The sequence below is a fragment of the Pezoporus flaviventris genome, unplaced genomic scaffold, assembly GCF_033815535.1.
Source record: "Pezoporus flaviventris isolate CSIRO_AGI_PZ_B2104156 unplaced genomic scaffold, CSIRO_AGI_Pfla_v1 ptg000083l, whole genome shotgun sequence".
Classification (NCBI taxonomy): Eukaryota; Metazoa; Chordata; class Aves; order Psittaciformes; family Psittacidae; genus Pezoporus; species Pezoporus flaviventris.
This window is the reverse complement of record NW_026892631.1, coordinates 9,454,744-9,480,704: the sequence shown is the minus strand read 5'-3', so window position 1 is coordinate 9,480,704 and position 25,961 is coordinate 9,454,744. Positions and strand designations below refer to the sequence as shown.

Here is a 25,961-nt window from a genome sequence, read left to right as displayed (position 1 = left end):
CCCACAGGGCCCCGCGGCGACGCTTCCGGGCGGCGGCGGGAGGGGCCGGGGCTTCCCCCGGTGCATGGCGGGGCCGCGGAGTATGGGACCGGAGCGGGTGTGTCCCGAGGAGCCGGGGCCGCCGGAGGCCCCTGACGGCGCGGCGGGATGGAGCGGAGACGAGGAAGAGGAGGAGGAGGAGGAGGAAGAGGAAGAGGAAGGAGGCGGCGGGTACTTGTACCAGCCGCTGAGCCAGGAGCCGGAGCAGGGCCCTGCCGACGGGCCTCCCCCCGCCGCTGAGGCGGGCCCCGGCCTGCAGGAGCGGCTGCAGGTACCGACCAGCGCCGGGCCGGGGCTGAGGGGAGCCGGCGGAGCGCGCCTGACCCCCGCTGCCCGCCTCCCGCTGCAGATGCTGAGGCTGCACCTGCCCGACCCGCCGGCGGACAGCGAGGACGAGGAGGAAGAGGAGGAGGCGGCGGCGGAAGGCGGCGCGGCTCAGAGCAGCCGCACCTCCATCCCCATGGACGCAGGTAACGGCGGCTCCGGCCGCGCCCTCCCGGTGCCCTGCCGCGGCCTCACGGCCTCTCTGTTCCCAGAGCACGTGGAGCTGGTGAAGAGGACGATGGCCGGCGTGAAGCTCCCGAGCCTGGGCATCCCGGCCTGGGCCAGCCAGATCTCGGAGGACCAGTGGAAGGACGTGGTGCGGCGCACGCTGCAGGCCCGACACGGCCTCGGCGCTCCCAGGCCCGAGTGGAAGTGATGGGCACTCTGCGGCGCAGGGGCTCCCAACCTCGGCCCTCCCTCTGCCATGCAGCACCCGCTGCTTTGGAGCTGGGCATCGACAGGACCGGCCAACATCCACCTCCCAGGTTGTCCCACTTCCCTTCGTGCTTGTCCTTCCTGGTTCTGGCTGGCACGTAAGTTGCTGTGATGTCCTTGTGTTGGTTTCCTCTGCCTCCGAGGAGCCTGGCCATGGGTTTCTGTACCTTTGAGTGTGTGTGAGGAGGGAGGGGGCCTGGCTGACTTTGCCCAGGCTTCCTTGGGACAAACACTGGATTTGGAAGCCCTCTCCACACTTAAAGCCTGACCCCCCAGGCTGGGGGCTGTGTGTTGGAATAGCAGAGGTGGAGTCCAATGTTGTCTTTCCAAGAGATCAGTTTTATTTAGTTCTGTACATACAGGGACATCTGTACAAAATCCAACACTTTCATACTATGTAATGCTCTACTGAAAATAAAGTACACCATATGTACATATGAACTGTAAGCAGCTTAATACTTGTGTCCGGGGGTGGATGCAGTAGTTAGTTTTGCTTGTTCCCTTGGGAGGAGGGCGCCAGGTGAAGTGGAAGAGGCAGCTCCAGTTCTGTCCATTTGACTGACGTGGGGAGAGGCAGAGATGAGCAGCACTAATGCTAGAACCCAAAGGTTGAGTACGGGGCAGCCGCAGCGTGGCAGACACAGGTCTGCGCAGAGCAGTACACGTGGTGGGGAGGGCGAACACGTTCCCCCCTTTCTCACATGGTCCCCTTCTTAGGTGTCCAGGACACTGGAATGAATAGGCAGGAAACTAATGGTGATAAGCAGAAGTTCCCTGACCCAGAACAAGACACACAAAGCTATGAGAACATCGAAGCTGTACAGCATGTAGCCAGGACATGGACCCATCCTGCCACGGCCCGTTCCTCTGGCCACAGGTCAGGGGCTGTCGGCAGAGACGGACCATCGGTAGGGCAGCGACAGCCTCTGTGCACCGCAACTCTGCTCCTTCTGCAGGCAGGGAAGAGCAGCTGCTGCCTAGCAGTGCGCAGGCTCCACGGAAAAGGAGGTGGTGGCTTGTAACGCAAGGCAAAGCACACAGATCGGGAAAGCCTGTACTGCCCCGGGAGGAAACCTGCCCAGCCCGAGCCCTGTTGCAGGGGACACTGAGCAGTCCCCTGTCCCTGCGGTGCCCGCCGCTCCTGTGTGCCATCCAGCATCACCCAGAGCACGTCTACATGCTGTGCCAGGCATGAGGTAATTGATTGGCAGCTGACCATGAGCTTGAACTAATGTTCAAAATAAGTAATAACCTCCCTGAGGTGTTTGGTAAGTCTCCTGATGAACTGGCCTGTTGTGCGAAGCGGAGGGGAGGTGGTGGGGCCCTGTGTGGCTGAGAGGGTGGTCTCGCGTGTCCTTGTGCTCGCCAGCTGCTCCCAAGAGGTGATGGCATGTTTACTGTGGGGAACTGAGAGGCAAAGGGGGCACGGGGTGCAGGATGCACGGGGGAAAACCAGCTTTGGTTGGGTCGGAGGAAAGATATGCTGCACACCAGCAGTAAGAGTAGAGGGGACGAACCTCTGACCTGGGAATGGTTTACTGGTGAGGACAGAAGATAACACCAGGACCTTCTGCAACATCCCACAGTGCTGCAGAGCAGCATCAGACCAGCACTGACCCCCTAAGCTATTGCAAGCCCACTTAAGCTGATGTGTCAAGAAAGCAGGCGCAGCAGGTAAGAAGTGAGGAAGACTCCCTTTGCTATCACAAGCTGGCCCCTTTGAGGTGGCACCTTGGCCTGGCACTGAGTCTGCATCAAAAAAAGGTAGGGAGAAAGCTGGATAACAGTAGCACCCAAGTGTGCTCTAAAGGCTAAATTAGCACAAGAAGTCCCTGATGCACCGTACGATAACTAACAAGGGCCTCTTGCCACAGCAGGTGCCAGAGTGACAGGGCAAGGTGGACTCCTCTCAGAGCACCCATGGAAGCAGTTCAGCAGTAGCACCAAGCCATTGATCACAGAGAGGAGACAACTGAATACTCAGAAACTCAGCCTGGCCCCGTGATGTGTATCCATTGCTTCCACTAGTTTGCAGAAATTATTTTAGCAGCACAAGCTTCCTAGAAACCCTGGCCACTGCAGAGCAAAGGATGAGCTATAGCAATAAAGGGAGAGCTACAGGAGTATTTTAATTGAGCAGGTAGAGGAAGAAAGCAAAGTCAGTGGCTGACATCTGCTACAAAGCAGGAAGCTAATTCTGGGCCCACAATTAACCCAAGACACCGTGATGGAGACAAGTCAGTACGGACCAACACAAACAGCTGAAGGAATTCACTTTCCCACAGGAGAGCTTCTAAGGATGCTCTAAAGGGAGGGCTGCAATAGTATGTAGTGCTTGCACCCAGCTTTACTGGGGGTGGCAAAGCACTGAACCCCCACTCCACTGACAGGGGAACAGAACAAGGGGCTTGAAGCAAAAGAAAGGTGGAAGCAGACATCTCTGGTGTATGTAAGACCCTCCAGCTGCAGAGCTGCACCCCAAGGCAGGGCAGAGAGGCAGCAGAGCCTCCCCAAAACTCTGCCCCATGCTCAGCTCAACCCCTGAGCACGGCAGGGCTTGGCTGCACAGGCAGCACAGGGCAGGCACGGCAGAGCCTTGGCACTTGGGGATCGCAGCAGCACGCTGAGCCACACGCGGTCACCTCTGGCCAATGCAGAGCCAGGGCAGTGGGGTCTGGCTCCCAGGCAGAGTAAGGATCAGGTGGCAGCTGGGAATGAAGCAGCTCCTACCCGGGCTGACACGATGGCAGGGCAGGCAGGCTCCCTTCACGCACACACACCCAAGGTGGAAAAGCAGAAGAAAGGAGGAAAAGCAGAAGGACATGACAGTGGTAAGATACAAGTTATAACGTAAACCCAGCTCTACCCTGGAGGGATGCAGATGGAGTGGAGGACAGGCACAGCTCACCATGTTCATTCCTTAGTTATACATGAGAACTGAGTGTGTTTCCGTGACCCCTGGGGGAAAGGGATGGGGCAGAGCTTCCCGAGCCAGCTCCTGAGCCTGTCAGATTGCCTCCTGGCTTGAGGTGAGGAACTCTTCTGCTCTCTTGTGGGCCTCCAGGGCTTTTATAGTGTAGACGTCCTGAGGAAGCTCAGATTTCCGGCGCAGCAAAACTTTATCCTTCTTAATGTCTTTCAGCATCTGCAGACAAACCAAAGGAGTCAGGAGTCAGCAGAAAACTCCTCCCCGCCTCCAGCCCCGCCATGCTCTGCCTCCAGCTGCTCTGGGATATACTGGGCGACACCACAAGATGCTGTGGAACAGGCTGAGAGCCAAACACAGACCAAAAGGAGGTGGGAAGTCCCACTTGCACTTTTTTTCCAGAGCGGGAAGGTGAGATAAACCCCACTCTTCAGAGTACGAGTTGGTATCTAAAGATCAGGGATGAGAGTTGGGGCATTTCCCCTCAGAACACTTGGAAACTGGACCCTGGACTGACTGTTCTGGTCTGAGAGTAGCTGTGGAAGGCCCCATGTCACCTACACACCTGCACAGCTTCTGTCTCCACTGTTTTCTTCAGTAGCTGTATGTCCTCTGCAGTCGGGGTCTCCGTTTCCATACAGCAGACAGGAGGCAATGGTGGAGGTGCGTAATACATGGGGTACTGCAGACAACATAGACAGCTGGAGAATCAGCATGCCACCCAACACCAAGCGTTCTCCCCCAGCATCTTAACACAGCACAGCATACTTCTCTGGCACCCACAGAGATAGCAGCAGGTACACAGACAGGAAAGGAGCATCTTCTCCTACCCAGTGCAGGAGCCATGGCACCATGTGTGTACAGCCACAGCTGAGAGAGGAGTCCATACACATATAAACATGTACCTGCTCCCTATAAGGCATTACATGACCAGCACCCCCACGACCCTGTGTTTTGGGAGGGAGGGACCACCACTGCAGTTGCGTGCACAGGACTGAGATCAGGTGCTAGAGCCTGCTTTCACAAGCTGAGAAGGTAGGTCAAGACCCCCCACATTCTTGTCTCATTCATCTTAGGCCCTGCTGTTACCCACCTGGGGGTTCAGCCGTGCCAGCTCCTCTATTTTCTGCCACATTTCTTCTCGTTCCTTCATCCTGAACCTTCCCCTGCAGAGAGAGAGAAAGCACAGTGTGAACTCCTGGGGAAAGTGCATCTTTCACTCACAGGAAAAGCAAGAGACAGCAGGAAAGTGCAGGCGAGGGGGAAGAGCTGCTCCGTCCTTCAGAGACTCTCAGTTTGCTTTTGACATCTTACCAAATCTGGTTATCTAGGAGAGCAAAATGTATAACCCTGATAAAAACCCAACACAAGGTTTTCTGAAGCATAATTGGTCAGAGAAGCACTGGAGAGAGGAAAAAATATCATCTTAACACAAGCAGAAAACATCTTTGTGGCCTTCCTTTGGACTCGCTCAAGCAGGTCCATGTCCCTCTTGTGTTGGGAGCCCCAGAGCTGAATGCAATCACCTTGTAGTGCTCAAGAACAACTGAACGTCTCCCAGAGCTCCCCACTGACCGGAAGGGTTAGTCTTGCTCCCCCCACTGCCACCTCTGTGGCCCCCTTGGCTCATCCAGGAGTGAGCAGCACTACTTTATGTCACTAAGTCAGCAGAAAAGAGACCTAGGGAAAGAAAATAGTTTCCTTCTTGCTTACTGAACTATCTCGGCTCACAAGGCACCAAAACCAGCACAAGGAAGCAGAAAAAGTGGAGCTTTTTCCTCTTTGCAGCATCATGGTACTGGTACTTGCTGAGCTCAGATTTTTATCCCCATCATTTGCTCTTTGAAATTCCAGGTATTTTCTCACCTTTATTACTGGGAAATTGAAAATGCAGTGTGCTCACCACAGCAAAGCTCTTTACAAAAGTGCTTCTGAAGCAGCAGGATTCCTCTGGCAAGAGCACAAACATCTCTGCAAAGCTGAGTATCTTCTACACTGCCATTTATTTCCTCATGACCCAGAAAACTCAGTCACTCTCTTCCAAACTACCTGCTCCAGCAGAACTAGGAGGGTTTTTATGAGGGCATGCATTTTACCTTTTCTCATCCCTCCACAGAGTTATTGGTGAGGGACCCTACTTTTTGACAGCATGATTTGCACCACCTTTCCATCTCCCCTCTGCCTACTGGCATCTACCATCTGTTACTGTACACCAAGGAGACTCCAACATGAGCTCAAGTTACTTGGCAAGAATCTCGTACTCACTTCTGCTTCTCTGCCTTGTATTGCTGCGTGCAATCATCAAAAAGCTTTTGGTTCATCTCCATGAACAGCTTCAGTGCATTGTATATCAGCCCATGGATTGTCCTGCAAAGAAATGGGGAAAGAAGAACAAGTCATGGTGGGGTCCTCCGGGTCGTCAGCCCTGAGTTAGCACCAGTAGTGCAGACAAGAGCTAACAGCAGCAGCAATTCACGTACTACAGCAATGTGACAAAAGGTTTTCACACATTGCCAGCTCTTAGCATGGGAAAACCCCCTCCACAAACACAGAAGAGTATGGCACAGGGGAAAAGAAACACAGAATAAAGAGAATACCACTGGGGCAGGTCTGCTCTACTGTGCTCAGACTAATGAATGCAAAAATACACGTTTATTTCTTGTATTTAAAAACTGAAAAGGATGCCAGAGACCTGCACAGGGCTGTTCTCAAGAGGGCTTTACCTAACCCAGCTCTAGTGCCTCCCACAGGTCACTTTGCACATACACAGTCACTGGTTTGGGCTGCCCTGCATTCGCTCATGAGCTTTGTCACTGAGCTGCTATAAACACAAACACTCAGCAGCCCCTGCAGAGGTGGGAACCAGCACAAAGAATACCAGAGAAGAAAAGCTGACTTTTGTCAGCAGTTTATAGATAGGTCCCACTGTGCATGAGCTCCCTCTGGTACAAGGACTCTCATGGGGAATAAAAAGCTGTCTCTGAAATACCTGACCCAGAGGCAACAGGTGAGAGATTCAGTGCGTGGAGCTCTGTGCCTCACCACCTCTACAGATGGAATAAAGAAAAGAGCTACAGCCCTGCTAGTTTTACACAGGCTGTCTGACCAAGTGTTGGAGTACAGGAGCCATGAGAAGGACGAGGACAATATGAATTATTCAACCTGGCCTAAAACGTGTTACTAGGGCTAAACCAAGGAGAAATAAGAGGAAAACACCTTCAGGACTTCTAGCATATCACTGGGAATGAGATAAGAAGGAAAGACAGAAACAGCAGAATCATGAACTTTGACTGGGGCAAGAAGGAAACAGAACTGGTGAAGGGTTTCAGACAAGAACATGAAAGTCCTTTTCTGAACTCTGATCAGAAGGGCCATCAACATTGACAATGTGTCACTGTGCATCTGTCTGCACACACATATGCATATTGTGCACACACACCACATATGTCTGCATGCATGTGCCTATCTGCAACATGTCTGCAACCCTGTCTTTGGTACCAGACTATCCTCCTAAGCTCTGGAGTTGCCCAGTCTCCCTAGAATTTACTATTGTCCATTTTTTCCCACCCTCTAGAATAGGGGACGATGACTTTATTCTTATTTTTGTAGTTTCTGCTGAAAGATTTTAGGATCTCAGCTGTGGGCTGAGTATTCTCAGCTAATTCATTAAAAGGGAGTTTTACAACTTGAATTAGCCAGGTAAGCAGTCAACTGAAGCAGCAGCCAGAAGAAAAGAAGTTGATGGGAGAACCATAAAGCAGGCTAGTATTGAGGAATCAGACATAGAGGGCAATGATTTGACATGGGACATGTGCCTGGTTAGTTCTGCTGTCTCCATTCTTCCTGTACTCAGGAAGTTAAGACACTACATTAGCCAAAGTCTCTGGTCATGGAGAACATATGGGTGATCCTTTGTTAACAAGCAGCCAGAAGTCAGCTGGAAAACTTCCTGCACACCTCCAAGAGACTGGCAGCATTAGTGACATGCAGGCATCAGACTCTGGGTAGACTCAATGGCCCCAAGGTAGATCACTGCAGGTCCTGACTCCTTGCAGAAACACGTCGATGAGGTCTGTGGTGGCACTTTTCCATGCTGATACTACTGACCCCTTGGTAGTAGGTCAAGGGATCCTGTATGCATGGCAGCAAGTGCCAGGGGACGCGGAAAGACCTACTTGTTCCAGTGACTCTTGGAGTTCTTGTAGAGTGCTGGAAACATGATCGGGAGGATTTTGGCTGCGTTATCGCTGATTAGGCTCATGATATATTCGTTGTTCCAGTAGTACAGTGCTCGCTCTGCCACCTGCAGTGGGAGAGAAAGCCAAACTTGGAGAGGCTCCTTCCAGTAACACTGGCGGCGCACAGGGAGACTGTGCGGTGCTGAGACCAGAGCTTGCCACCACCCAGGCAAGGAGCACCGATGACTTCAACACCCTTTACACAAGACTTGAGGACAGTAATGTTACCCGCTCCATGTCCCAGCTCAGACTAGCTCCAAGTCTCCTTCATTTTCTCAGATTGTCCTCTGTAAAGCTCCATTCCTTCCGTTCCTCTCTGGCCTTCCCCACAACAGTCTCTCTAGGCTCTCAAGCATGCTTCAGTCACCAGGCCCACAATTCATTCCCTCATTGTAAGGTTGAAAACATGGAAAATCTTGGGGCAGCCACCCCGCTCTTAAGAGACAAACAAGTCTAACAAGTTTCCACATAGTGATAGATTCAACCACAGCTCTTCATATTTAACCACAAATCTGGGTAATGCAGATCACCAAGCTAATTCCTGCATTTAGCACTAGCTTGAGAATGGCTTAAAAACCAGGAAGAGGTTCCAGCTTTTAGATCTTGTTAAGCCTTTGTCTGCTAGATTAACACACAATCCACTCAGAGAAAACTCTCCCCACCAAGATGTTCAGACTTACCAAGAAGCCAGCTCCTATTTCTGTTCTCAGACAAGCTGCAGACACGGAGCCTCTTCAGCCTGACCATGAGGGGCACCTTTGGGGTTAATTTTCTTAGGCTGCAAAGTCTTTGCACCTTCTCTGGGGTTTTCAATCATGTTTTTTAAAGAGTTGGCAGCAGCTGAGGGCTGCTATCAAGTACAGGATGCCTCTCCTCCAGCCTTTACCCTACTTTATTTAAGCTCCTTAGCTCCCCACTGTAAGCCCTTCCACACCCAAAGGTCACGTTTGTCCTTTGGTTCCCATCACCACACCAGTAATCCACGTCCAGCTGGTTTCTGTCAGGCTCCCCAGTCCTTTCCAGGAAACAGTGATCTTTTACATACACTAGACTGACCTCATTTTTGGCTTGTAAGCACAATTCTGTATTTCTCTGTACCAAAAGACAGGCTGAAGCCAGTGTGCCTCGCTGTGCAGTCACACTCACTCCAGGAGGGGGCTATGTCACTATTTCACACCCCAGCCATACCTGGGCTAGCCCTGTGTTTCACCAGCAAGCTATCTTCTTCTTGGACACCCTTCATGGCAACCAAAACCAGTGAGCCAAGAACACCTGCTAGGAGCTACTGCTGTCCTACCACCCTTGACATTTTAAGCCTTGACTACCAGCCACAGAGATTGTTTTAGCCTGGTACTACAGCCAGTCCCCTTCAGTGTGAACAAGGAAGAAGCAGACTCTGGCATTTCTTCAGTACACCTCACCCTTTGCAACCAGCACCAGAATAATACAACATAACTTCTCTACATTGGCTCTTTGGTTGGCCTCCTTCCAAAACTGCAGCCAGCTGGGTCTTACTGCAACATGATGACATTGGGTGGATCTCCTCTATGTCTGCTAGCCAAAACAGGAGGCAGACCACCTCTACTCCAGCTCCAGCTGCTGCAGTAGATGGTGCTGAAAAGCAGAGAGCAGCAGGAAGGGCTCCACCGATCCGCTTTGTTTTCTCTTTGGATGAGCTTGCTCTGTGGTTGTGGTGAGGATTCTCACCGCTTTCCACCACATGTCACCCCAATACTCACCCTGCTTACACCTCCATGATCCACAAAGACAAGCCCAAAAGCTGTGGTGGCACCCTCGCATGCAAAGTGGGTTATAAGCCGGTGCCCTGTCCCCTCCCTGAGCTGCGACTCACCTGGAAGTGTGGGCTGGAGACACACTTGGCCAACTGCCTAAACAAGGGCTCCATGACTTTCACAAACTCAGATGGCTCAATCACATCCAAGATCTCCTCCAGCTCATTCAGGAACATCACCTCCTTGGGGCTGTGAGTTTTTGGCCAGAACTTCAGCAAGCCCACGATCACCTCAATGAAGGATACAGAGACAGTGTTAGAGGCTGACAGTTAACACCAGCTGTGAAATACAGTTTTAAGGGTCTGGTCGCAACATCAGAAGGAAGCAAATTACAGACGAGACTTTCTCAGGAAGTCATGGTGGGGTTACCAGGGAAGAAAGAAGAGAAAAACCCAAACTCTGCCATGTTAACCAGCACTGCACAGGCTGCTATGATTCTGTACTACAATCACAAAGCTTAGAACCACCTTTTTCCCCCAAAGACAGCTTAGCATGGAAGGCTCAAACCAGAATGGGCTGGCTGATGGAAGAGAGCAACTAATAAAATTGGAAACACTATGGAGAAGGTCACTGAAGAATCCTTATTCAACACACTGCAGAGTTGGGTAGGAGCTGCTCTTTCAAACTCTGTGTACTCTGGCAACCTGATCCTGAAGCCAGCACTCAAGAGGAAGTTTAGAGCAGTGGAGGGACAGCAGTGGGCAATGCAACAGCAAGATTAAACACATCTTGAGCATTACTTTGCCACCAACTCCAGGCTTCTCAGCCAACAGTTTGGTACCCTCAGAGTTTGCCATTACTCAGGTCTGCCGTTCAGACAGCTGCAGTGACTCAGACATCATTTCTCCTACAGCTAAGGCGGTGCGAGGTGTGTCGAGTCTTTCTCTGCCACTACTGAGCACATCTGAGGCCTTGCTCACCTGGCAGTCACTCAGATTGCTGTTAACCAAGAGCTACCACGTCAAGCCTTGCTGAGCAAGCTCCTGGGAGGCCCACTCAAAGCAAGCATGGACCTAGTGAGTGATCTGGCCTCTTTCCATTTATTCAAAACCTTCACAAGCAGGATGTTTCAACAGGACACAACCTGTGGCAATACAGCCTTGACACGTCTGGTTGGGACTCAACACAACACCCACTGAAACTGGGTCACCCCACTGCTTTCCACAGCATCAAACCAGGTCTGGGTCTCTAATTCAGGGGCCACTGGCCCATTACCCAGAAAGCAGTGACAACCTATGGGGCTTAATTGTTTCAATAGGCTGAAAAGTGAATCCTAGAAGTATTGACAGATTTCTCTGTCTCTCTTCTCCTTCACCCTACAGAAAGTGCTTTGGCAGGAGGCTTTGGGCTGGATGTCAGCCATAGGAAGTACTCAGCATGATCAGGAAGCTACTCTATGCAGTTTATTTCAGAGCAGGCTTCTGGGAACACAGGAAATGGAGGACTCACATTTAAAGGAAAAGCTGGGAGCTCCGCTTCAGCACTGCGCAGAGCTGAAGAGCCAGAAAGCTGGCAACAGTTGACCAGCTTCCTCCGAGCACCGCCAGGCTCACCACCAGCACGCACATTTCAGCCAGGGAACAGAACGACCTCAGCTAGTGTTACTCATGAGAAGGCTCACACTTTCTGGTGCTCCCTCATACAGTGACACAAGCATGTGTTCTTTGGCCATCTGCTGTTTTGAGGCTGTGAAGCTCAGCACTGTAGAAGACATTTCCTGGCCTGCAGTGGGTGGAGAAACACTCGTCTCCTGCTTGCACCCTCTGCCAAGCTGCCACATAGCCTGGTTAACGCTGCAGGTCTGGGCTAACTGGAATATGTGAGCTCCCCATCGACACTGCTCACACATTTTGGATCCGTCTGTTACCCAGCACTGCATCCTGAAGGCCAATGCATCTATAAGGAGTCTTAACACTGTGGAGGAAACAAACTGATGCAAGAGCAGGGAGGAGAATACTTTCATCAAGGAACGGTGGCTTGTCTGGGACCTTTGTGTCCCAGGTTCCTAACCTCATCCCCACAGTGAACTATCAGAGTGAACTATCACTGTTTCAGGGCCCCCACAGGCTCATGCTGGTTCCATCAGATACCACATGGCCATGTGTTTTGTCTCTGCAGCATCTGTCACGAGCTGAAAGCTCTGCCCTGGAAGGACAGCTTGGTATAGTGTTCCTTCTGCTACACCAAGATCCGAAGCACAAAGGAAGACTATAGCCCACCTTCCTGAAGCTTTCAGACTTGCACATAAGCAGCATGGCCCCTTCTGCTTGTACAGTACAAGGCAAACCCAGTAAACAACCCAGCTGACTCTCAGTTTCTTCAGCCTTTTTTCACCCTTGCTGTAGTCTAAAGAAGCAGAAAAGCTTTTGGGGTTTGACTGACACAGAAAGGTTAAGCGAGGTTACTCACTGGCTCTGTCAGGCTGCTGTCTTTCTCCAAGAACTGTACAACACAGTACGCCAACTGTAGGAAGCAAACATGGCAAGATTAATCTCAGGTACACTTGGGAAACTCTAAAGTGCCACCACCACCCTAGGCTGAAAGTCACATTATGTCCTTCACAGTGTGCGTGACGAGTGCAGTTGCAGCTCTGAATCCAGTTCTGATGGCAAGTGAAGGCTTTAAGCCCAAGCAGGCAGAGCCTGAGCTCAGGACATCCATGCAGCATAAAGAATAAAACTTAAGCCACCTAGAGAAGCCCCCAGCTAATACATTCAAATGTCAGCACAGCTGCAAAAAGGGGAAGGGACAAACCTGACTATCAGAAAGACCTGCTGCATAAAAACAAGGCTGGATGAGCAGACATCACTGCTCAGTACCCACACTTTTCAATTCCTAGCCTGAGTCCTGATCTTCTCTTCTATTATGTACTCCAAATTGCAATCAATTAATCTCTATATCAGTCTTGCAGCCCAGCACATGGATTTCTGTTCATATCTCAGTGGTGACTAACAGCTGACACACCACACACTGATGACTGCAGCTCACAATTTCAACTCACGTTTCAGCGGGGCCCCAGTATTTCACAAAATTCCAGCATGGAAAGGCAAAGCAGAGCACAGCAATAAGTCAGCAGGAAATGGCAGGATACCCTTCTATCAACCAGTGGCAAAAAGCACACGTGTGGCCAGGGCACCACAAGGCTGGGACAAACTGTCACAGACAGGAACTAATGCAGAGCCCAAAACATCTCACAGCAAGCGCTTTGTACACCAGTCATGCAGCCCAGTAAATCACAGAACCACAGAATCAACGAGGTTGGAAAAGACCTTTAGGATCATGCAGTCCAACCATTCCCCAGCACTGCCAAGGCCACCACTAACCCATGGCACTGGGGGCCTCATCTACACAGTCTGTGAACACTTCAAGGGACGGTGATTCCAGCACTGCCCTGGGCAGCCTGTTCCAATGCCTGACTGCCCTTTGGGGAAGAAATTGTTCCCAATATCCAGTCTAAACCTCCCCTGGTGCAGATTGAGGCTGTTTCCTCTTGTCCTATCCTTTGCTCCTTGAGAGAAGAGACTGACCCCCATCTCACTACAACCTCAATTCAGGTAACTGCAGAGAGTGATAAGGTCCCCCCAGAGCCTTCCCCAGCCCTGACGGACACCACTAGTGACTGGTCACCAAGTAGATGTAATGCCATTTACCACATTTCAGGCTTGGCCATCCAGCCAGTTTCCAGCCCACTGAAGAACACACCTATCCAGGCCATGAGCAGCCAGTTTCTCTAGAAGACCACTGGGAGACAGTGTCAAATACTTTACTTAATTCCAAATAGACAATGTGCACAGCCATTCTCTCATAAACAGGTGCATCACCTTATTGTAGAAGATCCGAAAATAGCTATAAGCAAGCCTGAACAACAGCTTCTGAAGGATATAACTTGAAGCACTTCTCACCTGTGGGTGGTAAACACTGAGAGACTTCACCTTGTGCAGGGGTAACAAGACTCTGATGAGGAACATCTTGTGCTCTTCCTTCAGAGGCAAAGCAAACCCATTGATTATACTGAGAAAAAACAAGAGTCTCATTAACAAACCTTACCCAGCAAAAACACAGTATCTTTAACCTCAAAAGAATCAGTGGCTTGCCCTAGCTTTCACTAGTCACTTGGAGAAAGCACCCACCAGAAGCATGGTCACTGGGGCCCAAGCTGCACACCATGCTCAGCCGGAGTTTACTTTATAGAACAGTGACAAAGAATTAAACAAGCTTTTCATCGTGTATTGAGACTTAGACATGGACAAAGGATGCAAGGATTCTCAAGATAAGGAAGTCATGCAACAAGAGGACCAGATTTCTTTCTCAAACCACTGCAGGCCTTCCTCCTGTCAATAAGGTTTATTACCCGAGAAACAGACAAATGGCTGTGAAAGAAAACTGCTAGAGAAGCCTCTCAGGGTCATGAATTAGCCCAAACAAGAACATGTAGGTTACTGGCAAGACTAAACACACACTCAGTGTCCTTACCTAATGGACTTCCATAGAAGTATAAAACCAGTGAGGGTATTTCTGCCCAAATGACCACCATGACTCCCAGAGACCACTCCTCAAACCCACAGTGCCTGCACCATGGCCTTATCTTCCCAGATTACATAGGCAATGAGGAAACTGGGTGAGTATTGCACGGAATTGTGATGAATATGTCTATAATAAAGGTATAGAAGCTGTAAACTGCCTCTTCTCAGTGTGCATGAGAGGTGGAGCAATCCTCCATGCTCACAGTACTGCATCTGAGGAGAAGGCTACCACATTTCCCAACAGGCTGGAGAGTATTTCTGCTCTGTGCTTTGTCGGACTGATATCCCCTGGAAGAGGTGGCTCCTCTTCAGCAAGGGCTGCTGAAAGAAGGCACTGCCAGCTCATGCTGCACACTGGGCTGGGAGATCACTCACTGTGGGGCCTTTGGGACTTCCAGAAGCACTCTTACCTTCCCAGGATCTCCAGCAGTTCTGCAATCCCATTGTGGTGCTCTGTTTCATAGATGAACCTAAAGAACAGAGAATGAGATGTCACCGCCAAATGCTGCATACAGTTTGATGAGCAAAAGGAGAGAAAACCACAGGAGGTGGGGAGGTTCCTAGCAAATTAACAGAACTCCAGGACAACAGGGCAAGGTGTAAGGGAGAGAAGCAAATAAATTCATGGCCCCAGATCAGCTAAAGCTCACACATCCCAACACATGCTCTGTGTGCACTGAAGACAGTGATATCACATCCCTTCTGCTCTTAAAGTAGTGTGACATAACTGAGTCACTTTGCTAATCACAGTATGGATCAGAGACACACAGCCTAGTGCCCCAAATTTTCCTCCCTGATTGTCCCACTCACTCACTAGGCCAGTGACACTACAAGACATCTCACCTGTAAAATATATTGTTGATCTGCCGCCTCACATACGCTCGCAGACCCAGGAACTTCCCATAGATCCTGTGCAGAATAGTCTTTAGGAAGTCGCGTTCTCTGGGGTCTTCACTGTCAAAGAGATCCAGCAGCTGTGGAGAGAGAAATTCAGTCCATGTGTGCCTGCTGCCAGCCTGCACAAAACTAACAGCAACACAAGCTGGAATCACCAGTGGCACCGTGATGGCCTGCACACTCTACAAACCTGTGTCCCCCCAGGGTTTCCCCTGCAAGGCCCCAGCGCCCCCCTCCATCTGGACAATGAGAGATGAGTTCCATTGACTACAGCTCAACCACACTTGCCCTGCACAGAGAATTCTGGCTGCTCGTTCAAGACTAAACAAAGGGAGAAAGAAAACCCACATCACCAAGCACCTGCTGACGAAGCTGGACTGTCTGAACTCCACCTGGACCAAAACCTGCTGCGTGTCCTTCATAAAGGTGGTGCACAGGGGCAGGGGCAAGGACTACTTACAGACAGTACAAACTTCTGGTCGATGTATTTCTTGGCTACGTTTGGTTGAAAATCAGGTGATTCCAGGAACCGGAGGAAGAACTCATACACCAGCTATGGAGAGAAGGAAAGATCACTCAGAAATGCCCCCATCCTCTCACCAATGTTTACTTCAGGTTTTAAAGGTTTTCCTTCTCCTTAAGGATGTGGGAAAAGGACAGGAAGCCTGAATGGGAGCACAGAAAACACAGGAACCCATTTCCTCACTCAGTGGGATCAACTCAGCTGCCCTTGCTCTGATGGTGGCTCATAACTGCTCCAGGGCTTGGAGCAACCTGGTCTAGTGGAAGGTGGTCCTGCCCATGCAGGGTGTTGGAACTGGATGAGCTTTATGGTCCCTTTCAACCCAAACCATTCCAAGATTCTATGATTCCCTGTCTTTTCTGGTCAAATGTTTGCCCCCAGTTAACACAACTGAATTACAGAAGCATATAGGAGATGTTAGGAGGTGCAAGCACAGGCTTTGCTGTGGCACTAAGCAGTCCTCTTCCTCCATGTGCCTCCCATGGAGCTGGGCAAGGAGAGGACCATTGAAGCAGACAGGGGTGCTATCTCCACTGCTACTGAAGCCCAGAAGAAGACTCTTGAGCCTTCAGGAGGGACATTGCTGTTGCTGGGAACTGCTTCTCACACAAGCAATACAGCACAGCTCCCTCCCTCTCAGGTCACTCCCAGCCTACCTCAGGGCCACGTGGAACTACAGCCATCTGCAGGTGAACGTGGCACACAGCCATCAGCCTGTTTCCAGGACACCCCTGCTGCCTGCATTGCCTACAAGCCACCTCTGACCCATGGGTGTCAGGCCTGGCCTCTCCTGGTCCCCACAGCAGGACCCCTTGCAGGCACCAGCACTACGTGTACTCTTGACTCCCTGGAGATACCATCCACCAGATGTCTACCCCCACTCCTCTTCCTCCTCACCTGCAGGTGTGGCCAGGCAGCCTCTAGTGTAGGCTCATCTTCCTCAGGGTCAAACTCCGCGCCTGTGGGATTGGATGATGGCGGGAGCGTCCGGAAGAGGTTCACTGAAAACTGAGGTGTGTGAAAAGGTGTGTCAGTAACAGCCCTGCACCCCACAGTGGTGCTTCCCATAGCTAATTCTCCACTGCAGAGCAACAGACTGTGATCTGCCATAGCTGTGCCCGAAGACAGACCCCTCTCTAGAGGCAGCAGGGTTACAGTCTGCATATGAACTCTGCAACGAGAGAGAGCTTCCACCTCTCTTGACACCAGACAGCGTCACCCTCTACCCTCTGCTTCTTCTTCTGTGGCTGGGCAGATGATAAGGAATGCGTAGAACTGGGGTCAGACTTCTCCCTGACAAATCCCTATCTCTTCCTCCCACCCAAGCTTCTGGACAGTCCCCATTTCTTTGACAGACACACACAGCAGCCCCATGTCCTACCATGATAACAGCTTCAGGATAGATGGCCTCAGTGACAACATCACGGTTGTGAGTGATGTATTCTACCATCTCGTTGAGACCTGCTCGCTTCACCTCCTTGAACTTCAGGTCACTGAGGGGGTCAGAAATGAAGTCAAAAAGCACGCAGCACTGCCGCAGCTTCTGAATGAAAAGCTCTTCTCGTTCATGTGGAGGAGCATCTGTCAGAGAGAGCAGGAATGCCTTGGAGATACGGAGAACATCTTCCTGGTTTGCCCACGTACCAGTGTGGTTTCCTCCCTGCCCTGCATTCCCCCCTTCCCTGTCACAGTCCCCCTTGAGCTGGTGGGAGGAGGCAGAAGCAGTGTTATCCCTGCTACGGAGATGGGACAGTGGAGACAGAGGGATTGCAAGGCCTCTGGAGCAACTATCCCATAAGGCAATATCAAATATGCTAACCGTTTCTGATCTGATAAGCACTGATCCCTTTGCAGTACAAGGTGCACTGGAGAAAGAACTCACTTAACTAGCTCCCGTCGCAGACCAGGGACACCCATGCCCTACACCTCAGGCACAAAGGGAGCAGGACAGAGCACACTGCAGGCTAACCCTCTTCCCAGAGAGCAGCCCAGAAGAGAGGGGCCAAGGTAGCAGAGGCCCTATATTAACAGCATTCTCTTTTTGATATGTTGCCATTGGGAACTACGCACTGCTAAGGCCAGTCAGGTAAACAACCTTTTGCTTGCAGAGTGGCTGCTGAGCTGCGAGGCAGCTGCTCTTCCGAAAAGGCCTGCCTGTTTCTGTGGGCAATGTCAGCAAAGGGTCTGGCTGAGTGACTGCTGAAAATGCTTTCTCCTTGTTCACACTTAAGTCATGTTTAATTGCACCATTATGTAGACTAACTGCTAATGTTGGGTAATTGCCTGAAGGTGGACAAGTTCAACAGTACTACCATAATTTGCAATGGAAACACCAGGAGGAGGAGGAGAAGTCCTGGTCCTCTCCAGGGAACAGGTGGATGTAGAAACAAGAGACTGCACAAGGGTCTCTGCACTTCACCACCTTCCTACACAACCTGCTGAAGAACCTGAGGCAATCCTAAGCACATATTAACACAAGGGTTTAAATCAGTTCAAATGGGAAGGTAAACAGTGAAGTTCACAATGAACATTCTCCTTTCCTTTGAGGCTATCCATCATTGATCCTCAACCCACTGCCAAGCCAAGCAGCTTTCCCAGAGCATCCTGGCTGCACTGCTGGCAGGACACTGGCAAGGTCACATTGGGAAGAGCTGTCACACCACCAAACTCTGCCTGGAGCAGGTGTAGCTTGCCATGCAGGTCAACCCCACCGGGCAGCTTCCTTACCTTTAAGGGCTGGGAGCTTTTGGAGTTCCCGGTTTTTGCTCAGATTGAAGCGGGAAGAGCTGTGCCTGCGCTCCTTCTTCACAATCTGGGGTCCCCCGGAGTACTTGATCTTATTCAGCTGGGTTGGGGGGGGAGCGCTGTTACTGGGCCGCTTATTTGAAGCTGGCGGCTGCTGCTGCTGCTGCTGCTGCTGTTCCTGAGAAGAGAATAAAACAACCCATAAGCTTTCAGCTACAAGCCTCATGAGCCATCAGACACCGTCAGCACTGAAGAAACCAGGCACGTTTTCCGCTGCTGCACTTGCAGTTTGGGGCATCTCATCCGCTCCTGTAGGGCTCCTGACCCGCTGGTTCCATTTGTATCATACCTGCAAAGGGAACATTGGGTTTACTCATGGCTGTGAGGCATCACAAAGACACCAGAGCTTCATGGCACGGCGGCTTCTAGGGATATGGACAGCAAATCCATGCCTTGCAATGCGTGACAGGTGTTTGTTGTCACAAAATAAAAGCAGAAATAAGAACTTTCTGTGGCCCAAACAGAAAAGTCAGGGTATTGCTGACCCCGATCACAGCACTGTCCAGTCCACAGCAAGCAAGCTCTGAAAACTAGCGAGATGCTCCTTATCCTTGTGCAGGAAACCACCTGGGAAAATCAAAGGAGCATGCAGTACAGAGCAGACAGGATGGTCCTGGGAAGGCAACAGTGAATACCGCTAAAATCACTGCTGCACTCATAGATCAGGAGCCTACAAACCACACAGGCCATATCCAAAGCTTAGGCTTTCCCAACCCACCCTAGCTGCTCCCTCCATTTCCACCTTGTCTCAGCCCTGCTGCTGTCTGGACTTAGTTTGCTTTTTCCACATCAGCCCTTCAGAAACACCTTCTTGTTTCCAGCAGAAACTCAAGCTAGCGTTTGCTTAGCTTAGCTCTGTTCTGACCTCGCTGAAGCTCTGCTGGTTCCAGTTCCACCTGGCCCAAAATGGCTCAGTAACCAACACAACTCATGGAAAACTTAATGTGGAAGAGGGCAACAACCCACAAGGATGCCTATAGCAGAGGGCTTAGCTGCAGACAGCACTCAGCCTACGCTGGCTCTGCTGTGTGAGCCCAGCAGCGCTCCCTTCCTCAGCTCTGCCACATCCTTCCCACTGGTGCACAAAGCCAAGGAGCTGCAAGGTGAACCTATTTAGGACACAACAGGGACAGTGCGATGGATGGGGAGCAGAAGTGGTGAAATCCTTGGCCATCACTTTTCCCTTCCCCCATGAACTCCCAGCTGCCACATACAGCACAGCAGTACAAACACACCCCTTGAGAACACCAATTTTGAGGGAGAGCACCAGCAGTGCAGAAGCTCATTAGAGCTCTCCTCCAAATGAGATATAACCAGTCTCCTCCTGTGAGTAGCAGCTGAGCTGCAGCTTGCCCTGCACAGTCCTTACCCTGCGCTGAGGCCTGATGATTTCCAAAGATGTGAAGCACAGCACCACAGTGCAGGAGTTACTGTACCCACAGCATGCAGGGAGACAGCAAGGTAGGAATAGGGAAAGCTGCCTACAAGGAGACACTGTGCAAAGACTCCCTGTGCAAAACAGTGCCCAACACAAAACACCAATTATTTTGTCAAGCCCTTACTTTGAACCAGAAATCAGAAACATTTCTGTTCTGGTCTGGCTTTGCTTGAAGGAAATCTTAAGAAGTTCTGCTTCATACTCAGCTCCAAGCCAAGGCTGGGGGAGATAAGAAGATTTGAACTCTCTTCAGTTTAGATTTGATCTGATTTCTTTCATGGAGCAGCATTGTTCCACAATGAGGAGAGAACAAGATGAGGTTGTGATGTCAGACAAAGGAGGCCCAGGATACAAATTGGAGGCAAGATATCCTGAACAGTGGTCTCAACTCAGTTAAGCCAGGCTGAATCCTTTCTGACAACCTGCCAAGAACGAGTTGTTCATTCCTCACCCCGATGGTTGGGTATCAGGGCAATGTGAGACACTCAGATGCTGCACACATGCTTTTTGGGAGGTTAGTCCTCTACATAGTCTCCTTCCACAGGGAATAAAAGCAAACTCTGAATGATGAGAAAAGATGGTACAGAGGGAAACAAAAGATGCACAGCAGCCTCATGGGGAACACTGATGGAACCAGGACACATGGGTGATTGAAGCTGTCAGGATATGCCTGTGCACTCCCCACACACCTAGAAAAGCCACAGGCAGAGTTCCGAGTATGGTGTGTGTATTGTGTATCTCAGGCTAACAGGCTGTGGCCACACTGCCTTCACCGGGGCTCTAGAAAAGTCCTTGCCACCAGCTTCTACAGCTTTCAACAGCTGAAGGCATGAAGAGAGACCAAGCACATCTTCAGGTTTAGCTGCTATAGAACTACTCAAGAAACAGAAATACACATGCAAAAATCACACAACTGAGTTTGCTAGAGAAAATCCAGTGATGGGGGAGGGCTGCCGTGCTCAGAGGCATTCAGGTCACTTCTATATGGACTTTCTAACATCAGGCTGAACACGTGCTTTCAAGAGGTGCCTCCTGTGGCAGGCCTGCTCTTCTGCCCTCCTACCTTAGCTTCATGAATCCAGAGAGGTTCATTTTGAGCTTCCTAACACTTTCTCCCCTGAAGTCTCCATCCCTGAGAACACAGGGTTGTTTCTAGAATGGAAAGCTTTTCTCTTAACGCACAGCTATCAACCCCACAGACTGCCTCCCTGACACCAACACCAGGTAACCATTCCATGGCTGCAGCACACCAACCTGATGAGGCTCAGCGCCCTCCCAACAGGCAGGGCTCAGGCCCACCTCCTCACAGCAAGGCTTGGGAGAACACTGTTTGCCCGTGAAGAGCTCCCCAGAGAACAGAGCAGCAGCCCCACCTCACCTGCTGCAGTGGAGCAGCGACTCCTGCCAACAGCCCCAGTCACAGCCACGTTCAAACACCCCCAAGCAGAGGCTCCCTGGCTCCACAGTACTTCCTCCCCACTGGTCCCCACCACCTCTCCTTCCCTTGCTAGGAACTTGCCGGCACATGTCAATGAGCCCCAGGCCCTGGGCTTGCTCTGTGTCATTTCTCTTCACCCTGGGCTCCCAGGAACAGAGACCCTCTTCCCCCCCCTCAGCCACCCTGAGCTGTGCCAGCCTCTCCTCTGCTCTCCTGCCCGTGTATGACCTCACCTTTGCAGGCTCTCCTCCCACAGCTGGGTGCATCGCCACTGGGAAAGCCCTTCTGCCTCACTGGTCCCTTGAGCATCCCCCGCTTGCTGAGCTCCTCAGCCCAGATCTGCTCTCAGCTCCTCCTCCTCCTCCTCAGATGACTCTTCCCTTCCCATCCCTCAAGTCAGTACCTGCTCTCTTTGTCTGCTGTTACACAGCGCCCTATTAAAAGCCAGCTCTGCCTCACAAGTAACATCAACACACTGTAACGCCTGTCTCTGAATAATGAATTTCAGGTACCGCAGTAACAAGCCCCATGGAGATATCTGCAAAACACGTAATACAGCAGCTCAGTGAAAAGGAGCACCCTCTCCCAGAGCTGCAGATCTCATCAGCAAGGCTCCAAGCTGCCCTCCAGGCTGCAGCGCAACTCCTCTTCACTGCTGCTGCTAATCCCTGCTCCCACTTCCAGGTCATTAACTCTCCTCCCCACCCAGCTGCCTCTCCCAGGCTTTTTGGTCAGGAAGAGTAACTCTTTCTCATCCTCTCATTCAATCTGCCTTGGTCTCTGATATCATTCCTTTTCTTTCTCCTTAAACAGACACTCAGGAATTCTCTCCATTCATATTTTCATCATTTTCCAGAGGGAATGAACTAAACAAACCTTTTTATTTCCCATCCCCTGCTTTCATGATTTCCTCCCCTGCTCCTGTCTCTTCCTGAGTAAACTGCCCCCACCCACCTTCCCCTCCAAAGCCAAGCTCTGCTGGCTTTTCACCTCAGACAGCTTCACCCTAAGATGGGCATCTAAAAGAGCACTACGCTACCCCTGTACTTAGGAGGGAATTCAAACACTTGCCTTCCCTCATGGGGATGCAGCTGCTTTTGAACATATCTGCCCTTCCAGATCAGCTCCACTAAAAGCTCCTTCAGTGCAGAGAACAAAGCACTCTGCTTAAGGGTTTCTGGACTGGCTCCGAGCCTGTACATCTCCCTCAGCCATAGGGAGATCCCCATAGGAGGTCCCTGTCTGCTCCACTTGCTCAGGTGTGTCAGACCAGAGCTGCTCTTCAACAAACGACTCATTCCACCAGCCAGACAACTTGCCTGCAAAACAAGTCACAGCTTTCTGGACCAAGATAAATTAGGGCTCCAAGGAGCAGAGAGGAAAGTGCATACTGGAAAAGGGCTGCTCAAATGCTGTTCTCCTGCTGCAAGCCCATTAAGCACCTACTGTGATCTGAAGAAAAAAGACAATTCCCTTTGGTGCACACAACTTTCACCCTAAAAGGGGCAACCAACCAACCATAACTCCATGGAGGAATTTACAGGGCACAAAACTCTCACAATGGCATCAGAGGCATCCAGGCTAGGCTCAGCCCATCAACCCCACCAGGCAACACCACTCCTGGTGCTTCATGAGTCAAACCACCTCCTGCTTCTGACACACAGAAGGAGTCTCTCTCTCAGCACACATTACCTAATTCCTCACAGTCCCCCAATGTGAAAGTCAAAATACCTTTCTGTTCTTCCTGAAGAGCAGGAAAATCGCATTCAAACTGGCATACATTTCTTCTTATCAAGCAAAGAGCTCTCTTCCATTCTGCAGCAGAGCAGTCCAGAGACAGGAAAGCACCCAGAGAAAACAAACTTCACTGCAAGCTCAAGAGGGAAAGGGAGAAGAGACCAGTGGCAGTGCACCCTGCAGAGGTGGCTCCTTTCTGCTCTGCTCTCTGTTCCTATGATCAAAGGAGACCCAGCTTTCCATCTTAAAGAAGGGCTGGATTTTCTTTGGAGTATGAGGAAGTGGCTGCATATGTTTTGTGGGAGGGAAGGTTAGACGCATCACTTCTAAGTCTCTCCTGCGCCCAGGCATGACCAGACATTACGTGCCATCTCAGGTCGCAGAAGGAAGCTTGTAGCCTGCACTACTCTTTCTTTCTTACTGCATCACTTGCAATCAGGAGAGCAGCGCCACAGCCCGGTGCTGATTTGGATGGGGTCATCACTGCTCTGCTCTCTCAAAAGCTATCCATCACCCTTGCACTGCAAGCCCTAGGCGTCCCTTCCTCTCCCCAGAGCTGTGAGCTCAGCAGCCAAAGAGTGCCAAATAAATACAAGGTAAGCCTGACCCCAGGATGCCAATGGAGGAGTCCTCTCACTTCCTCAGAGCTGGCAGACAGCTCTCCCAGCAAGCTGTTTTCAGCTGTACACACAAAATAAAATGGGCAGAGGCCAAAATCAGGACGGGATGTAAAAGCAGGATCTGCAAAACTGTTGCCTGCTCCAAGGCAAGCAAACTCAGCTTCTCATTTCTTGCTGGCCATGTGGCAGGTTTGCCAAAAGCATAGCTTAGACCCTGAAACCAAGTAGCTGGTAGCAGGGACATCTTCTGAGGCTCTGAAACACAAGCCTGTGCTTTGAAGGAGACTCTAAAATAACCATTTATTGACAACAACCACCCCACTGATCTACAGATTTAGTCTTACATGTCTCTTATCCTCAGTCCTCCACATTACAAATGCCACGTGTTGCAGACAAGACTGGAGCACAGAGGCTTGAATGGACACAGAAGTGGCATAGCTCATTTGCCAAACTGTAGTATTAATAAATGACACACACACACACGCAAGCTCCCTTGGACACACGTATAACACTCTTCAGAGCCAAGTCTCAAAAATCCACAACCGCGCTGGTTTTGAGTGCTGGACATACTCAAATCTACCAGAAAAGTTCTATTTACCCACATTTTGTTAATTCTAATCACAGCATATCATGTTATCACATTCTGCTGATGCTATTCTAACACATCCAGCTTGGCAACATCAAACCGGGAGTGAGACTCTGCACAGCTGGGAATACAGACTGTGCCTTCTTGTGAGTAATGTGCTCAGCAACAAGGCTGTTCTATCAAAGAGCCATTTCATCTCCAGCAGTTTACCTCTATACTTTCACGTGTCCTACCCATTCCTTCCTAATATCACTCCCCCAGAAAACAATTCAGAAGAACATGTTCCTTTTCTATTGCTCCTCATGAACTCCCACTCTGACACAAGGTGTCAACAGTTTACTGTGCTTTGCTCTGACAGGAGCAAGGAAGATGATCCCTGTCTGTCAGGCTTCTTCCTTCTTGATAACCGTGGCTCTTTCCGCTCCGCAGCCACCTCTGTCACCCTCTGCACACCTCTGTGAGCGGTGCTCACCATCAGCTCCATGCCAAACCTCTTTGTGCAGGGCTGCAGGGCATGAGACTCATCTTGTCTTCCATAGCCATCATTTCCTTTGGGACAAGTTCCAAGGGGAACTAACTTCATCTTAACTTTAGTCTTGGCCACCGTTTTCTCTGCGTCCTTACAATCCCAGTGACACACTATGTGCTACAACAGCACGAAGCAGTTAGAACGGAAGATGTTATTCCTCCTCACGCACACTGCTGCACCCGATGAGAAAGCCTTACCTCTTCGGAATTCTCTGCCCCTCCATCCTTCCCGCCACCGCTGCTGCCGGCCTTTGTGCTGCTTTTGGTAGACTTCGGGGACTCCTGAAACGACGAGAAGACGTTCAGAGAACATTTCACCTTGTGCAGAATCACGGCGGCTCTTTGCAGAGTTCAGCGGCGCGCTGCCACAGGCCCACCCCACCCCTGCAGGCAGCCCAGCTCCGGGCCCTCCTCCCCTCAGAAGGGTAATGACTGAACCACTGCCCGCCCCGATGCCCCCCGGGTGACAGGGCCCCCGCGCCCGCCCAGCCCTTCCCCGGGGCTGCCCGCAAGGTGCACGGACACCGCCAGGGCCGCAGCGGGCGAGCGTGGCCCGGCCCGCACCGAGCGGCGGCTGCGGTAGATCCGCGGGGCCGGGGCGCGGGTGTGGCCGTACCTCGCGCACCGGGGGCATCGCCGCGCTGCGCCCGCTGGGATCACGGAAAGGAAAGGGGGGGGGGACGGGACGGGACGGGACGGACGGGGGGACGAGTGTCACCGGTACCGACGCGCGCCCCCGCCGCCCTCCTGCACCACCCGCCCCGCCCGTCCCGCGCGCCCCCGCCCCCTGCCGGCCGCAGCCCCGCGCGCGCGCGCGTCCCCGCCCGAGGGTCCGCGCCGAGGGATATAGGCCGCGGGCAGGGAGGGCAGCGGGAGCGCGCAAGCGGGCACCGGGTCAACGCCCGACGGGAGGGACGGAGGGGGGCACACCCGCCGCCCAGCGCAGCCCTGCCCATCCCGCCCCGCCGCACCTTCTCCTTCTTCAGCTTGCAGGGCATGATGAGCGCTGGGCCCCGGCCGCTCCGCGCCCCGCCGCCGCCGCCGCCTGCGCCCGGGCCCGGCCGCAGCGCCCCGCTCCCATTGGGCCAGCCGCGCCGCTCTGCCTATCAAC

The 25,961-nt window shown here is 51.7% G+C and overlaps 2 protein-coding genes across 3 annotated transcripts; one reads left to right on the top strand and one right to left on the bottom strand.

Annotated features, from left to right (window-relative positions):
• The first annotated feature begins 10 nt into the window (after positions 1-10).
• MEA1 (male-enhanced antigen 1) lies at positions 11-1,239 on the top strand. The gene is made up of 3 exons (XM_061475247.1): positions 11-310; positions 389-509; positions 576-1,239. The coding sequence occupies exons 1-3, from the start codon at positions 65-67 to the stop codon at positions 737-739; spliced, it is 531 nt and encodes a 176-aa protein (XP_061331231.1). The 5' UTR covers positions 11-64; the 3' UTR covers positions 740-1,239.
• Positions 1,117-25,961, bottom strand: PPP2R5D (protein phosphatase 2 regulatory subunit B'delta). Of its 2 annotated transcripts, none has more exons than XM_061475241.1 (16): positions 25,822-25,961; positions 25,049-25,132; positions 18,426-18,621; positions 17,080-17,279; positions 16,596-16,706; positions 15,636-15,728; positions 15,122-15,252; positions 14,689-14,748; positions 13,658-13,766; positions 12,165-12,218; positions 9,815-9,985; positions 7,900-8,027; positions 5,990-6,091; positions 4,818-4,890; positions 4,290-4,406; positions 1,117-3,943 (listed from the first exon to the last, which is right to left on the bottom strand). In XM_061475241.1, exons 1-16 carry the CDS (start codon positions 25,846-25,848, stop codon positions 3,806-3,808), a joined length of 1,794 nt encoding a protein of 597 aa, XP_061331225.1. In that variant the 5' UTR covers positions 25,849-25,961; the 3' UTR covers positions 1,117-3,805. The 2 variants fall into 2 exon arrangements, with proteins under 2 accessions (XP_061331225.1, XP_061331226.1); XM_061475242.1 differs by having other exon boundaries at positions 18,426-18,615.